A 17,691-nucleotide genomic window follows, 5' to 3' on the forward strand; every position below is an offset into this window, starting at 1 on the left:
CTTGGGTACTTTAAAGGTACACATACACTCCTTTAGTACTACTTTAACTCTAGCTTCAGAAAAAAAACAGCAAATTAATTTTTTTAATGCTCGTTCACTCTTCAGTTTCAGAAAGTGAAATGGGGATATTTTGAGATAGAAACAGATATTTAAAGAGATAAAAGTCGAAACAGGGATATTTAGAGATATCGAGAGCAGCTGAGCGTATTCAGGAATTTGTCCAGGGATGGGCTTAAATTTTGTTATCTTTCCAGGAGGGGGAGGGGCTTGGCCCCCCCCCCCTGATCGAGAGAAAAACGGGGATATTTAAAGAGATAAAAGTAAACCATGGGGAGATAATGACAGAAAGTACTGTGTACAATTCGTACAATGATGTTGTAATGATCAGCAAAAGACAAAATCAGCTGTTCCCCCCCCCCACCCCTCATAATCGGCGGTAAAGATAATACATTACCCATATTTTATGTTCATTTGAACAATTTTTTGGTTCATTTGAACTATCTTTCTGTTCGTTTGATCTATTTTGATGTTTTTCGATTGTTTCATTTGTTTGTTCATTTGCACTATTATTAAGGGTCATTTGTTCTATAGGTAATGGTAATGAACAGTAGTCTAAATGACCAAAAAAATAGTTCAATAGAGATGTAACTAAAGAAGAAAGGATGGAACTAAAGAATAAGGGAGAGGTATGGAACAGGAGCAACTGTAGAGGGGAAGGATGTAACTGCAGTAGTAGATTAAGTAGAGGGATGCAACAATAGAGGGAAGAAGGATGGATCTACTATAGAGGAAAGGAACTGTAGTGGGAGAGATATACTTTACAGAGGAGAGGGGTGTAACTAAAATAGCTAGTTGAGAGGGATTGAACTATGAAGGGGGAGAAACGTAACTATAAAGGAGAGAGGATGGAACTTAAATATAAGAGAGGGATGGAATTATACAGAGAAGGATGTCATGTAACTGTAGTAAATTAAGTAGAAAGGGATGGAACTATGAAGGATAGAGATTGAACAATAGAGGGGTGAAGGATGGATCTACACATACATAGGGGAGAGGACTGAAACTGTAGTGGGAGAGAATTGTAACTTTACAGGGGAGAGGAATGCAACTGTAGTAGAATAATTTGAGAGGGATGGAACTGTGAAGAGAACAGATAAGTAAAAAGGAGAGAGGATGGAATTAAAGAATTTAAGTAAGAGAAATGGAACTATAATGAAAAGAGGGAAGAAATAGGAACTATGAAGGGGGGGAGGGACGGAACTACAGAGGGGAGGGCGAAATAACAATAAAGAGAGATATGGAAATATAGAGAAAAGAGGGATGAAATTGGAACTATGAAGGGGGGGGGGGGGGACGGAACTACAGAGGGGAGAGGGTTGGAAAAAACAAATAATACGAATGAGCAGTTTAGACCTGATACACAAAGTAACAAAACAAATTTAAGACGGATGGACAAATAACAACTATGAAAATAGCGCTTTATTTCGACTAGATATATATATATATATAAATAAAAGTCAATTTTAAAACGGATTTAACAGAAAAGACGATAAACAATTACTCCCGTAAACATAATTTAATTATATTACATGTATGTACATATAAATAAGGACAAAAACTTAATTGTAAGCTTAAAATAAACGTAAAAATTTGTGCATTTTAGTGAACGATTTTGTTTGAACAGATTGACGACCATTGGATCTAGTTTTAATGCTTGTGAGAATGTTTATTTTTAAGCTGACAGTAATGGAATGCCCTTTAAAAGCATCACAAAGGATAACTTATCCCTTATCAGAAAGCAACAAATCCGCGAATTGAGTAGGATTATAAAAGATGATTTGTAATTACCATGTCTTTTTCAAGATTTTATTTGCGTGGAAGCGCGATTATGAGAATGTTCAGTGAGAACCAAAGCTTCGTTCTTTTTTACTTTAATAGTGTCGCCAATATTTCTATAACAATCAATTGTTGCAACTGACAACCCTCTAGTTGTAAATATTAAAATCCCGGAGACAATTCAAGATTACAACTATGAGAATTCCATTGTTTTCTGGTTCTCACTGTAGAGGATATTTAAAACATTTTTTTTAACTAACTGTGTGGATTCAAGGCAGGTTGGTGAAATTATTTACATTTGTAACAGAAATCAGATAAATTTTTTTTTAACCCCGGCTTAAAGTATTTGGAATTTAATGAATTGTTAAACCAAAAATAAATAAAACATGAATTATCTTTAAACATAAATAAAATATGCATACTGTATAGGAAACACGAGCTTCAAGGTGAGAAGCTCTTTAAAATTCATTAACTTTTCTCACTGCTCACTGCTCCTTTATTCTTCTTGATCATTGATATCTGTAAATTTTTAGTTACTGTTTTTAAATTTGTTTTTATTTACATATTATGTATGAGATGAGATGATAGGAACCTTGAGGGGACTCTTGATGAAGTTTAAAGTGGCCTTTCATTCAGATAGAAGTATGCTAGATTCACAACAGTTCACTTTACACCGTTATCTAACTAATCTTTCATTTAAATAGAAGTGTTAGATTCACAACGGTGTACTTTACACCTTTATGTAACTAATCTTGCATTTAAGTAGATGTGTGATAGATTCACAACGGTGTACTTTACACCTTTATCTAACTAATCTTTCATTTAAATAGAAGTGTTAGATTCACAACGGTGTACTTTACACCTTTATCTAACTAAACTTGCATTTAAATATAAGTGTGCTAGATTCACAACGGTGTACTTTACACCTTTATCTAACTAATCTTTCATTTAAATATAAGTGTGCTAGATTCACAACGGTGTACTTTACACTTTTAACTAATATTTTTTTTTATAAATAAAGCTCTTCGCTCATATATTTGTATGTAATATGTATGTAATATGCAGTATGGGCTGATTTTTTTGAGGAAACTCATGGATACCATGGGGTAACAAAGGCTACAAAAAAATCGACATTTTTTATCAACGTTTAATTTTTTTTTTCAAAATTAAAAAAAATTTCCGCAGGCAACACAGGGCACTTCTACTAGTAAAACATAATACTTATAGAAGATAAAAACGTTTTTTTCTAGCTTAAAATTTAGCCACTGTTTCTTAAGTCACTTAAAAATAGAAACCACGATTGAAAATAATCAACTTTCAAAGAGGAAATAATAGATTTCTCATACGTTTTCAATCAGGCAAAGCTTATCAGGGTACCGTTGTGAATCAGGCATGCCACTCCACAAATGAAGAGTCAATTGAAATTACGTTTACTAGTCCTTTTAAGTGTTAAGAGCTCTATAAAATTCCGCAAATAATAATTAGATTAATAAATATGTCCAAGTTAGAAGCATTCATCGTTGTTCAGAAAAGCATGTCCTTCACTCAACCTTTAGAAAAAGAGGAAAAAACTCGTTTTTTTATGAATGACTTCACTTTTAGGAACGAACTCCGCATTCTTATTTTCTTTAATATTTTCTTAAACCGTATAGGCTGAGGTAGGAATCCCCGGACCCTGCCGCCAGCCGAAGAAGATGAGGATGAAACCGCAAACAGTTTACCGAACCTGAAAACAACTTGTCTATAACATCGGTTTCGATAAAGTTTATAGACGGTTAAAAGCCGAAGAAGACTCCATAGAATTTCTTATAGTTTCAACAACCAACATAGTGTTGTTCATCGTTTCGGGTAGTTTTTAAAATCTTTTTATAAAATTTTCAAGATTTCAAAGCTGTATTCTGTTTAAGTTTGCTTTTATAAAAACTTTGCCATATTTTTGTTCTAAAAAAATTAAACTATCCACGTTTTTGTTCAGTTTTTTTGTATTTTTTTTCTGTCCGGGTCAAAATTTGGCGTAGTATTAAGAACAAGCATTTATGAAAAAAACTGCTCTTCTTACACAAAATTTTGCCAGCAAAAGAAAATATAGTTCAAAAACGAACCAAAAACGAAATCCACATCACTGCGGCAGGTTGGAAGGAACAGTAAACAAAAAAAGAAAAGAAATAATGAAAGAGGAGTACCTGATAACAAGAATAATTATAATAAAATATTTTTGTATGATCTGTACCCAACATTAAAAGAATTCATTAAACAAATTGTTCAAGAGAATGGATTCGATAATAAAATTGTTATCATTACATCTTAGAACAACGGTTGATTGTATTTAATCAATTCATTTAAGAGAGGTTTAATTTTGGTTAGTTTTCATTCCTTATATGGTTTTGAAATTGGAGAAAAGCAAGCCGATCCACATAGTCATTATTTTCTTTTAGAGGTTGGTTGTATGAGAAAAAGATGAGAATGTGGCTTAGATACGACAAAGATGTGATTAACCTAATATTTTTCTATTCACAAAATGCAAAATCATGTTTTTAACTTATGACCGACCAAAAATTTCAAAATTGTTAATAATATCTTTTTTGAGTTTTAAAAATATATAAATATTATCCGAGCTGAAAACTTTTGAATAGTATATCCTTAATCCTGATCGGATAATTAATCTGGAGATTAAAAATGAGAGGAGAACAAGAAATATTTAATCTCGAGATTAAGAAAAAGAGTGGATTAAGCATTAATCCCGATATCCACCATTCTAAAGTTTTCAGCTCTGACCGAATCGTTGTCCCAGTATTCCGTCCTGATATCTAATCTGGTTCAGTAGCTTCCCATTGTTCAGGTTATGCACGGACAGCTGGCTTGACATCGTCCACACTAAGTTATAAAAATCATAATATTTATAATACTCATAACATTACCAGAGATATAAAGAATTTTTGTTGATTTCATTTAATATTTTCATATTTTTAATGAAATAATTCACGTCTTCTGTAATTTAGAACGCACATTGCACAAAAAAGGCAGACCACATTTTGGAAATGGCTGGACCAGGGCTATTTTGTGATTATCGTTTAATTTATTAATCATATTTGTGAAATTAGATTGACAAATGCCATAAACTATTTCAAAGATCCAAGACGATTGGTTCTTGATTGTGATTGTGAGAGCTCTAAACTAAATATTATTTACCTGCGAATAGAGGAGCGTTCTCATGAATATCCAGGATTATAATATTCTGTCCGGTATTAATAGTCAGAATACTAGACTGTCTTCTCATATCCCAAACCTAATACAATAATTTACATTCATATTCATAAATGAATAAACATTCAGTCAACCATCATTCTGAAACATCGGGGCCGAGCCATTCTATCCAAGACACTCGCCGGATGTCGGACATTTATGCAGTGCTTATGATCCGGATCCGCAATATGTTGGCTCCCTGTATCCGGATCCGGATCCAAGAGGCAAAATAACAACAAACGCCTGCTAAAAAATGTTTTGCTCTGAAAAAAAGACACAAATCTCAATTGTAATTAATGAGAAATGTATAAAAACTTCCTAGTATCATAATAGTTCATTTTTAAAACTTGTTAAAAAAATCAGTAATCTTGAAGAAATGTTTACTGTTCAGAACCGAGATCCGGATCAATATATTTTTTTAAGGCAGATCCAGGATCAGGATCAGGATCTGTATTTAATGAAATGGATTCTAAGCACTTCATTTATTAATTAGTTAGGTAATGACACAAATAATATATCCTACCTTTATAATACCGTCTGTACACCCTGATATAAGCCTAGAGTTCTGCAGTATAGTATATATATCCTACCTTTATAATACCGTCTGTACACCCTGATATAAGCCTAGAGTTCTGCAGTATAGTATATATATCCTACCTTTATAATACCGTCTGTACACCCTGATATAAGCCTAGAATTCTGCTGTACAGTAGATATATATATATATCCTACCTTCATAAAACCGTATGTACACCCTGATATGAGTCTTGAGTTCTGCTGTATCATATGTATATATATATATCTTACCTCTGTAATACCGGCTGTACACCCTGATACAAGTCTAAAGTTCTGCTGTACAGTATATATATATATATATATTATATATATCATACCTTTATAATACCGTCTGTACACCCTGATATAAGCCTCGAGTTCTCCTGACTCCGACAGTTGAGGACGAACTTCCCGTGCTCGCGATACATCATTACCCTGCAAAAAAAAACTAAGTTAACCAGAGATGTAAAAAGTTCCCTAAAAGCAATAACAATTACAATTTAGTTAAAAGTGTTATTTATCCAAAACATAACTTTTATCTTTATCTATCATTTTAAATATCTTTCCCCACCAACCATTTATTAATTAAAGGGAATAGCTGGGGGTGTTCTGGCCCGCAGTCGACTTCACTCATCAGTACTTCCCCTCGCCGACTAAGCCCCACCCTAAGAATTGTATGGTATACCTAGAAGAAGCTGGATGTAGCCTAGGATCATAAAGTTTAATAGAACCATCGTAATATGTTGCAGCCAGTAATCTTGCACTCTCATTCATACTCAGACTAGTTACAAAACTATCTGCAGACGAGGGTAAATCTACAAGTTTCATCTCAGAATCACAATCCCATAATCTTATATATTTAGTATCTCCAGCAGCAGCTAGAACACGGGAACATGAGTCCCAGGTTAAACAGAGTCCTACACTTATCCTATCTCCTGCAGCGGATTGAGGAACTAGCTCCGGTAGCAGGTTCCAGGCAGATACAAGCTGCTGGTCCTTCTGCCAGTCCCTGTATACTCTCACAGCACCATCGTCCGACCCCGTAACTAGCAATCCGTCCACATGTCCATTCATGAACTCCATCGCGGTTATTTGAGAAATTTTCGGGTTTTTATTTGAAAACGTATTACTCCTGGTCTGTGTCTGGGAAAACTCGTATACGGAGACAGAATCACGTCCAGCCACCACAACCTCGTTATCATATGGGTGCATGAGTACGACGGACGGGGGCTGAAAGATCTTTATTCCACCAATTTGTTCGTCCAGTTTTCCGGTACCCTGGAGCAAACTCCGCTGCTCCTGGTCTACTCGCTGACAGATTAAATCGTTCCTAGTTTGCATCCAATCCTTGCAGTAGTATGTGTCGGACTGTTTATCATCGTTACTGTTCAATCTCATGAGCTGGTTTGAGAAGTATTTAGCCGACCATTCAATAAACTGTGTAGACAGCGTAGCATTCTCTCCGTCCTCTGACGTAATTCCTTCCTCGTGTATTGCCGAGAACAAGGATCTTTGAAACCAGGATTGACCAGGACGGGAGTTGTTCTCCGAGGTTTGGAGTAGATTAGGTAGGGTAGTATTTAGGCTGGTGGGAGGAGATTCTCCTAAAAGAAATGTTGGTCTACCAGGACTACTGGGAGCTGACCTACTATGAATATCTAAATGAGAACCTTGAGATCTGAACATATCCGCTGATCTTTCTTTCTGATTCATCTTCTTCCAGACTATATCTAAGAGATTCCGGGAGAGAGATGAAACTAAAGGATCCGGATCCTTCTCCAATAGCAACAATCCACCCCACAACTTGAGAAAGAAAGGTTTAAATTTACTTGTAACACCAGAGAACATGGAGAGGGTAGCTAAGGAGCTGTAGCTTGACTGAGCCTGTGTGGACATTATTCTTTTAAGTTTTCTAGTAGTTCCTTGAACAGAAACATCAGAATATCCAGTAACATTCAGCTCATTGTAACTAGAGCTAGGAGCTAAACTAGAAACACTTCCTTTCGGTTTCCGGGTCATATCAGTCTTGGTTGATTTATTGAGAACGTTCCGAGGAGAGGTTGGAGCACCAACTAGCGTTGGAGTTGAAAACCTAACCCTGTCCTCATCCTCATCATGTAGGGTCTTGCAGAGGTTAACGAGGTTGGGTAGGAAGGAGTACACCAGCCACTGCAGGGCGACAACAAGTTCACGTCGAACAAGAGGAGATCCATCATCCAGACAGGTCTGTAGTAATCTCAAACCAATCGTCTAAACAATTATCTAATTTTTAGAAAAGTTTTGCTTTGAAAAAGTTTTATCTAAAAAAATTTGCACAAATCATAAATGTTAAAAGTAAACATTATACTTATAAAATAAAAATTATTGAATTGGTTTTGATTTAATGTAGTCTAACTCCTAGCTTCTGATGCGTACACCGCAACTTTAAAGCTTAGTCTCAACTTTAAATTCAAACAAAAGTTTTGACGAAGTGATTAAAAAAAAATATCCATTCTCCAACTCAACTTAAAGAAAAACTTTTCATAATATATCTTAAGACTCGAGTCTTTCTACAGTCTCAATGCCAGCTTAGCCTTGAGACTAATTTTTACCGAAATATTCAAATATCAGACTTTTGGAGTTCATTTGTATTTTATATTTGTTTTGCAGTGTAAAACTATGAAAAAATGTCCCAATTTGTTAAAAAAAACATATTTGTTTTGCAGTAATTACCTGATCTAAGGAGTTAGCATGATCCGTCCTACTTCCACAGGAGTTCAGAAACGTTCCTAGAGCATACACAGCCGCTGCTCGAACCTCAGGAACTGGATCAGAGAGAAGGTTGAACAGACGTTCAGGAGCATTATCTCGAGCTCCTCGCCACCGGGCATCCTCGTGTCCATCCCAGATCCGTCCTAAGCAGATAGCTAACCACTGACGGAGTACAGGATCACTTTCCTCCAGCTCGTTTAAGCATAATGTTATCAGATTCCCAGCAAGCGCCTGAAAATAAAATTGATAATGGTTTATGTACAAAGTTTTCCCCTAATTCTGTACTTTTCGAACTTTAAAAAATACAATAAAAATAAGTTGCTGGAAAGTCCGAATGGGAAATTAACCAAAAATTACAGGGGGGGGGGGGGCTACCTTTTTTTTGATGCTCTAGAAGAAAGGAAAAGTTGTAAGAAAATATAAACCCCTGAATGTTTGAAGAGTTTAGATTACCTCATCCTGTCCCGGTTTGTATCCTTGCACTATACTGGAGAGAACGAAAACACTCCAAGTCTTATGCTCCGTGAGCATTGCTGGATCCTGGAGAACAGCCAGGAAATATCTATGGGATTGATCTCGTACCAAATCCTTACAACAAAGTGCAAATTAGGAAATGAGAACGGGTATAATAGGGACTGTAAGCATTATTTTAAGGATAGCAATGCCAATCTAATCAAAATGTAGAGATGACGACATTGATTTGACTAAAAAGTGTTTACTTCTGTGAATTTCTCCATTATTTCTTACAAGCATAAAATGAGTAAGTTTGCAGAAAAACCAAAAAAGGAAATAAAAAGTTAAAAATTTTAATAAACAAAAACTCACACATCTAATTTATAATTGAGGGTTTCGTTGTAAATCGGGCATTGTCATCTTTGCATGGAAGGTCAGTTGAAAGTACGCTTTGAATCGATTTAATTTTGATTCAAATCCGGGTTCTGGATTATTTCTGTGAAAAAATGGATCTGGGCCATGAACAGACTTTTTATTTCAAATTAATTTTTAAAATCAAGAGTTTTCCTCCGAAGATAATTGCTAAAGATATCTACAGATATATTGGTACACCAATAAAAGTGAAAGTAATAAAATTTAATTTTCCTCTAACAATTTACATTATTATTTCTATTTTCTACCTGCTGACAGGAACTGTCCACCGCAAGTATTTTAGCCCAGAGAAACACAAGCAGAGGGCGCAACTCTCTGGATAAAAAAAATTCATTTCCGAAAAATCCATTATCTATCCATGAATCCATGTATTCTGCAAAAACACAAATCGAATGAAGAAATATGTAATCAAATGTTAAAAAAATTCTGAAAACATAAATCAATTTATGGCATAAGGAATAACATAATTCGAAATAGACAATCGAAACTTTCAATCGTATGTAAAAACATCTGAAAATATTCCAAATTAAACATAAATCTATTCATGGAAAAAAGAATAAATTTTTTCGTAATGACGACAATCGAAATTCTCGATCATAATTTAAAAACATTTGAAAGAAGTGTTCTTTTCTTTTTCAAAAAATTTGTTTATTTAACCAACCTTGCATTTGCCTGGAGTAGTTTAAGAACATAAGGATATATCCCTACTGAGAGAACAAGATTTACTGCCCATGGACCAAGATCCAAAAATCTTCCTAGCAATTCTAGGGCCCGGAGTCTGTGCGCTTGTGACAACAAAACCTGTTTATAAAGGTTTAATTGTTTGATTTGAATATATATATTTTTTTAACAGAGAGAATGTTAAGAATGTTATAATTTTAAGAAACACTTAAAATCGAGTTCCACCTTCAGAATAAAAAACCTCTGATAGCATTTCAGAATTTGTTTATTTTATATTTTACAAATGAGAACAACCCCTTTAAAAATAATCTTTTTGGAGGGAAATTCCTTGGGACAATAAGGTAAATAAATAAAATCCCATAGAAGTGCCAAGGCATAAAATGAAAAGTCTGGAACCTGAAGGACGATTGGAAGTTGCTCCGGGGGAGCTCTATCCTCGGAACCTTGAGCTAACCAAACCTCGAATGCAGTCAGCTGCTCCTCGAAGAATGTGCTAGGTGAGTAAGGTTTGTCATGCAGGAGAATTCCCTGGAAAAAAAAATTTCTATTTACTTAAACCAATTTTTAAATTAACAAAAAACCGTTTTTTTTCAACGATATGTATCAATGATAAAACATATGCTCAAGAAATAAACATGAATAACAATAGGTTCCAATAAAAGAATAATACAATAGAAGTTAATAAAGGGAAATTCTTGATTTTTCAGGGATAACGTAAAGCTGTAAATAAGTGTAGATAACATGAATCTCCAAAAACCTAGTGTTAATCCATGCTGATTGCTAAACTATTTACCTGAAGCTGGGAGAGACACATATCTACTGCTAGATCCCAGGCCTCCCACATAGGATGCTGGTAGGTGTAGGGTAGAGGAGGTTGGGAGACAGGGGTACAATCACACGATCTCATTATCCTCTCAGAAAGCAGAAAATTCCTAGCGGAAAAAAAATTGTATTTTTTACGAACTAATGTAAAATAATTTAGGATCTTGCCTCCATCCAAAGGCAAACAAATCACCTGTCCTATACCATAATTAGCCAGGCGTTTAGTATTGATATGGATTTGTTTAATGAAATCGTCTAGAACACACAACTAGAAATTGTTGAAAATTGAATAAAAAATTCAATATTTCTTTTCAACTTTTATGGCACTCAATTTCTATCCTTTAATGTTTTAACTATCCCAATGAGAGAAGAAATAAGGAGAAAAGGGATAGTTGATATTTTACGATTACGTATTAGGACAACTCAGGAGGTCCGGAGAAATAATTGTTTTCTGAATGTTGTTCGTTCAAAAACAATTGTTCCAGGGCTGTCCTTAGTTCTTTTACTCCCTGCTCCTTGCTTTCTTATATCTATATAATAAAACAAGACATTCGTATATATGTTGCGTATAGCCGGCTAAACGGCTGGACCGATTGGGCTGAATTTTTTTGTGGACACTCAGGGTTGGCCAGGGGGTGTAATCGGCTAAAAAAATAGAATTTTTTCTTCTCATTTTTTGTCCTAACATATTTTTTCCCCACGGTCAAGGCCAGGCCCTTTAGCTAGTCTTTGATAAGTTTTAACCTGAAAAGACTGGCAACTAGAAGATCTTGACGGAATAGTTTCTGAAAGGTTTCTCTGGGTAAAGTATTCCAAGCTATTGTATCAGTTATAGCTGTAAAAATCCAGTTTAGTTCTCCGAGCATAGTTCTCCGATCCCCAAACTGTCCGGGGATCTTCTCCAGATCATCCAAACTAACCTAAACAATTGATTTTCAAGAGTCATTAGGAGTTTTGCTTCGTCAAAGAAATGAGTAGAACTTCAATGAGCTGGATTCGGATCCATTTTTTATCCGCAATAAGATGGAACGGATCCTTAGCGTCGATATGAAGAAAAACAGGGATTTGATGGCCGTGGGGTCGTTAATTATTCCCAATTATGATAAATTCTATCAATATCATATCTGAAAAAAACTAGACAAAAACGAAGAAAAAAGGAGGGGGGGGGGAAATTTTGAAAATGATACTTACTTTTGGGCCTAAATGCCCTTTTTCATTCTTCATAACGAACCATCTGAAGAAAATGTAAAATAAAATTATTTTGTATTTACACAAGGGTAACAGGGATGACTGTTAAACATCCGGAGGGGGAAAATATTAAAATATGGATATCAAAATGCAAGTTTTTCTGGGGGGAAAATTGTTATCGAAAGGGGGAATGATTTTTTAAGAAAATATACAACAACCCTGTTTTAACAGGAGAATATAAATTTTTTTTATGAAAAAAATGTATTAATAATTATCTAATTTTATTTTACATTCCTAAGTGCAACTTTAATAGGTGTAGTAAGGCAAGATGTGAATAGATCAGCTGGTAGGTCAGGGGACATAGGTAGTAGCTGGTCAGCTGAGCAGGCAGCTAGCTGAATACAGTTCCTAAATACAGTTGAAAAGGTTAGTTACATAGGTAGGAGGTGGTCAGCTTCACAGGCAGCTAGCTGAATACGGTTCCTAGATACAGTTGGCTAGGTTAATCATAAAGGTAAAAGCTGGTCAGCCGAACAAGCAGCTAGCTGTATAAAGTTCCTAGATACAGTTGGTAGGGTTAGTCATAAAGGTAGGAGCTGGTCAGCTGAACAGGCGGCTAGCTGAGTACAGTTACAAGATATTGTTTTTTAGGTTAGTCTAATTAGGAGCTGGTCAGCTTAGCAGGCAACTAGCTGAATACAGGTCCAAGTTACAGAGTTCGGTTGGTCATAAAGGTAAAAGCTGGTCAGCTGCGCAATGGGCTGGCAGAATACAGTTCCTAGTAGACAATTTTGTTCTAAAAATTTTCCCCATAGTGAAGGGAAAAGCATTGAAACCAATGTTTGGGAATTTTCTGTCCAAGAATGTCTATGAATACCTGAGTGAGGGTGGATTGGGAATATCTGCACTATTCCCTCCCTGGGAATTAATATTCCTCATCTGTTCAGCATATTCCCGCTCGTGCTGCTCGGCAAAGGTTTTAAAACTTTCAACAATTATTCCAGCATTGTTGCAGTCATATACATATATACTAGGTGTTCCCATCCAAGTCTAAAATGATAATTATTGCAAATAAATGTTTCTTGGTTCAATATTATTTTCTTTTAGAAACATACCTGAAGCTCAAAGATGGAAAGAGGAATATATTGAGTGAAGGAACGATTGAAAACCCAGATTTCTCCGTTAGTTGTCGGCTTAGGAACCTACATATGTAATTTCATTATCATGTGTTTAAGGTCTAGAATTAGAATTACTTACCCCGTGGCCGTTATAATGAAATAGAACTCGTTCGTCTCTCGCAGATCGACGAAGATTATTCGTGAGTCTCTTCACCTCGTCATAGGTAGGATCAAGACTTAGACGATATCTAGCTTTAGGTTGCCATCGTTCATATTGCCGCTGGAGATTAGTTCCTATCGTCTCCACCGCCTTCTGAGGGTTCAATGACATTGGATCTATCCAGCACTCCTTCCTGGCGCAGGGTTGGGTTTTCATTACATCCGGGGGATCAACCCCTACATTTAGACACACAACCAGAGCTACAGATACAGTTTTCATTCGTTCTTTCATTCTCCAGGTCTGCATTTCCATTTCGTCTCCAGAGATAACCTGAAAACAGAATAAATAGAAGTAATTGGATCTTCAGCTTGAAGCGCCCTCACTAGTTGTAATAATATTAAATTATTCGAAGCTTTCTTTCTAAACCTGAAGATGACGAGGAGAATTGAATGCAAGCGGAATATCCCAGAACTCAGTTTTCTCCTCGGACTCCTCAACCTCCTCTCCGACCTCAGCTCCACCCAGGCTCAGAGAATTCATTGTATCCTCTAGAGCTTTCACAGGCATCAGTCCACCCAACCAACCAGACCTTAAACGATTAACATAAACACATAATTAAAAATACGAAGAATGGGACATGAACCTACCGAAGAGGAGCAAAGATAAACTAAGAACCTACCGAAGAGGAGCAGAAGGAAGAATCATCCCTCTAGGACTAGGATCGCGAGATCTCGGCATGATTATAAATTGTCTAGGAAAATATGATTATTATCTTTTATATTATTATTATTTGAAAGTGTACTGCAACATTTGTCACTGTAGGATTAGTTCGTCAGAAGTAAATTTGCAACGTAAATACAAGGATCATTTATAATTAATTAAATTATGTCGAAACAAAAAAAGGGAGTTTAAATTTAGGTTAGGTAGTACTAGAAAATCGACAGTCAGAACATGCGTCATTGACTAGCATATGTACTTGTGAAAACAATTCGTACGACAAAAATAGCTCTTTTATAAAAGTTCCATATTTATACACCAAACAAAGGAGTACGCGTTTGATAAAACTTTGCTGTAAGAATATTGGTAAATTCTTTGAGAACGAGTTTTAGAACCATCCCCCCCTTTCCTAACAATTTTGTACATGGATCTTATATGTTAGACATGGATATAATTGACCATATGGCTACAGCGCTCGGCCCTCTAGCCTGTCCTAGCCGCAGGGCTCAGCCCAGAAAGAGTCTTACCTAACCTAACCCTGAATAATAATGAATAAATACTAATCAGAAATTGTTCTCTGGGAATATACCATCATAGCTAAAATTAAAGCAACATCATCGAAAAATTACCTAACTACGCTGTAACAACGTCGTGCATAGCTTCAATCTTCAATGTAGAACTAAGGTAGGTACTGTCATCGGGACATGTTCAGTCAACAGTAAACAATTTGTTGTTTATTACATGAAGAGCTTGCTAAAAATTCTGAAACATAATAATCATAAATTATGTAAAATGATTATTTCAATCAATTAACAGTCACGTGACATCACAAAATTTTTATACTTCAGAAATATCTGAAAACCTAAGGTTCTCAGAAACATTAATCAGTAAAAAGAAAGATTATCATATGCACAAAATTTCGGTCTCAACTTCGCAATGTGTTTGTACTTTGAACCTACGGAGTTCATTTAGGATTCCGCGTCGAATTCTTCCTGAGAATTGTTTCTAGTCTGATTTTTTTTACATCGTCTTCATTTTTTATTTTTTATTTGCAAGTAAACTCTTTTCAAAGTCATAAAATACATATTCGAACTAATGATTTAAATAGACGATGATGGTATTTGATGACGAAATCCCAATTCACCTGGGATTACACCTTTATAAAGTGTAAAGAGATAAATAAGTCAATTTGTAATGGTTAAAAAATCAGGTTTTCTTGATTTAGAAACCGGTTTTACCCAATATATGTACAAGCTTGAAACCACTCTAAAATTTAACGTGTAGTTGATACTCGAGACTCGAGATAGACGGACTTTCTTTAGTTGCATACTTAACTGCAAATCTTCGATTGAATTACAATTGATACTATGTTTCGTGATTCGGTCTTTATGTCATTCTCAGCACATACATACTCATAAAAGCAAATCTTTTACGCCATCGCATTTATAAATTCTTTTTATTTTAAGTATGATACATCAAATAGACCCCCCCCCCACCCTCCTAAAATCATAATAAGAAGAAATAATTACTCCTCGTCACTGTTTAATTATTTGTCTATTTGTTGAGTGGACAATTTTTGTTAAAAAAAATTCATATGCTTAATCTTATTTAGATTTATATAGTTAAGAATGGAGGAACAACTGGAATCGTGTCCTTACAACCCTGCCCATACTATCAGAAGGGTAGGTTCATACATTAACATCCGCTCATTTTTCTACGTTCTTTATTCTTTGTAGATAATAATTAAATAATAAATAAGTTTTCAATGAAATTTTTTTTCCAGTCGAAGCTGCAATATCACATTGTGAAGTGCAGGTAATAAGTTTAAAGATTATCTACTCCTTTTCCCCTTCCCCCATTCTTCTCTTAAAGTATAGAGCATATTAATTTCCAAGAGAACAATTACCAAACAAAGGAGNGTCTGACAGGAAGTTTCTTAACTTATCCTAACCCGTGGCTGCAGCGCTCGGCCCCCTGGTATAAGCCTAGAGAACGATTTTTGGACCCCCTCTCCAGGCCCCCCCTTCCCATCAATTTTGTACGTGGATCTAACAGAAAGTGTCTTAACTTATCCTAACCCGTGGCCGCAGCGCTCGGCCCAGAAAGTGTTTTAACCTAACCTAACCCTAAATATTACTAAATAAATACTAATTTGGTCATGTACTAAATTGATAGGAAGGGAGGGGGGTCCAAAAATCGTTCACCAGGACAGACCCGGCCCCCTAGCCGCAGCGCTCGGCCCAGAAAGTGTCTGAACCTAACCCTAAATAATACTAATTAAATACCAATTTGGTCATGTACAAAATTGATAGGAGGGGGCGGGGTCCAAAAATCGTTCACTAGGACAGACCTATTTAACCCCCTCGTCCCGGCCCCCTCACCCCTCCCCTACTATCAATTTTGTACATGGATATTAAATGTATCACATGTATATTATTGGTCATGTGGCCGCAGCACTCGGCTCCTTAGCCTGTCCTAGCCGCAGCGCTCGGCCCGGAAAGTGTCTTAATCTAACCATAAATAAATATTAATTTTGTTCAAAATTGTTGGATAAGTGGTCTTGTACAAAATTGATTCGAGGGGGGAGGGGGTCCAAAAATTGTAAACTAGGACGGACCCTAGAAATGATATGTTAAGTTCGTATTTAAACATAAATTTTTTTTCTTAGGGGTGTATTCAAGAATTTGTCCAGGGCTTNGGGGGGTCAGCATCCGTTGTTGCCACTAAAATAAACCTGAACCACTCTGAATACGCTTCTGATATTTTCTCTCCGGGTTTTTACTTAATATTTTTCAATATTTTTGTTGAATATTCTTAAAAATCTAGGTCATGTACAAAGTTAATCGCACTTAGGACCATGAAATTTATTTATCGTTCTTACCCCCCATCTCACTCTTGCTGTCTAATCTTGTTTACATCAGATGTAATAATACTTTTCTTTTTCAGTCGTTCATTCCCAGGAAAATGCTCGTTTTTTTATTAATTGAACATTTTTTACAGATCTATGCTTAAAAAATCATCATTTTAGTTTCACTTTCATATTTATGAAAAAGTAATCTTAAATTAATTACAATCGGTGCCTCTTCCACACAATATTTCATTAGCTGTCAAAATCTATTTTTTCCGTTCATTCTTAGATCTTCACCTTAGTCAATGGCCTAAGAATTTAAATTTACTCAGCAAATGTTGTCATTCCATTATTATACAATATAGATATGCAAATTAATTTTTTTAAATATCCATATTCATTACAAACATTTATGCTTGCAGGCTGTAAAAACAATTTTTATTACATATTTTGCAAAATATTATATTATAATTATCTCTGTTGGCTTTCTGTAATAATTGGAGGAATAAAAACGGTATTTTAGCCGGACATCTCGCTACTTGCGAGTACAATGCTACTCATCTGTTTAAGAAAGAGCAGATGGAGGTAAAAGTATGATATGTAGTGCAGGGGACATTACTTCCATTTTGCCCATTTCTAACACTGAATGTTAGAAATGGGCCAAGTTTGCAAATCTTTCTCAGGAGTACATATCTTAAATTTAAATACAAAAGGAGTTGAACAAAACTACACCTTTATTAAAAAAGTATTACTCCATAATGTCTATTAGAATGTGTGGTCATACCCCTTTTTCTAACTATACAACAGCCAGTGCTAGAATCTTTTTTATGCGGATCCTATAAAAAAATATTTCCAGGAAGCCAAAATGTTTGGGATCCGGATCCAAA

The 17,691-nt window shown here is 35.5% G+C and overlaps 2 protein-coding genes across 10 annotated transcripts in view; one reads left to right on the top strand and one right to left on the bottom strand.

The window, feature by feature from the left end:
* Positions 1–1,744: 1,744 nt before the first annotated feature.
* Positions 1,745–14,736, bottom strand: LOC111695617 (regulatory-associated protein of mTOR). Of its 8 annotated transcripts, none has more exons than XR_002763912.1 (21): positions 14,586–14,736; positions 13,919–13,990; positions 13,666–13,828; positions 13,219–13,569; positions 13,077–13,163; positions 12,839–13,011; positions 12,256–12,369; positions 11,965–12,007; positions 11,518–11,693; positions 10,745–10,883; positions 10,348–10,479; positions 9,932–10,071; positions 9,519–9,585; positions 8,839–8,973; positions 8,347–8,616; positions 6,320–7,884; positions 5,973–6,069; positions 5,026–5,122; positions 4,612–4,710; positions 3,265–3,562; positions 1,745–2,461 (listed from the first exon to the last, which is right to left on the bottom strand). XR_002763912.1 is itself a non-coding variant. In XM_023464996.1 (21 exons), exons 2-21 carry the CDS (start codon positions 13,975–13,977, stop codon positions 3,465–3,467), a joined length of 4,005 nt encoding a protein of 1,334 aa, XP_023320764.1. In that variant the 5' UTR covers positions 13,978–13,990; positions 14,586–14,736; the 3' UTR covers positions 2,941–3,464. The 8 variants fall into 8 exon arrangements, 2 of the variants coding, with proteins under 2 accessions (XP_023320764.1, XP_023320762.1); XR_002763910.1 differs by having other exon boundaries at positions 1,745–2,772; XR_002763908.1 differs by having other exon boundaries at positions 1,745–2,777.
* Positions 14,737–15,535: 799 nt separating this feature from the next.
* The window catches only part of LOC111695636 (gametocyte-specific factor 1 homolog), a 10,944-nt gene continuing 8,788 nt past the window's right edge, over positions 15,536–17,691 (top strand). For both annotated transcript variants that reach the window (XM_023465023.1, XM_023465024.1), the window contains exons 1-4: positions 15,536–15,638; positions 15,740–15,771; positions 16,903–16,916; positions 17,328–17,389. In XM_023465023.1, the coding sequence (XP_023320791.1) occupies positions 15,585–15,638; positions 15,740–15,771; positions 16,903–16,916; positions 17,328–17,389 (162 nt within the window). In that variant the 5' untranslated portion in view covers positions 15,536–15,584. The remainder of the gene's footprint in view (positions 15,639–15,739; positions 15,772–16,902; positions 16,917–17,327; positions 17,390–17,691) is intronic.

This window comes from Eurytemora carolleeae, unplaced genomic scaffold, assembly GCF_000591075.1.
Source record: "Eurytemora carolleeae unplaced genomic scaffold, Eaff_2.0 scaffold224, whole genome shotgun sequence".
NCBI classification, from domain to species: Eukaryota; Metazoa; Arthropoda; class Copepoda; order Calanoida; family Temoridae; genus Eurytemora; species Eurytemora carolleeae.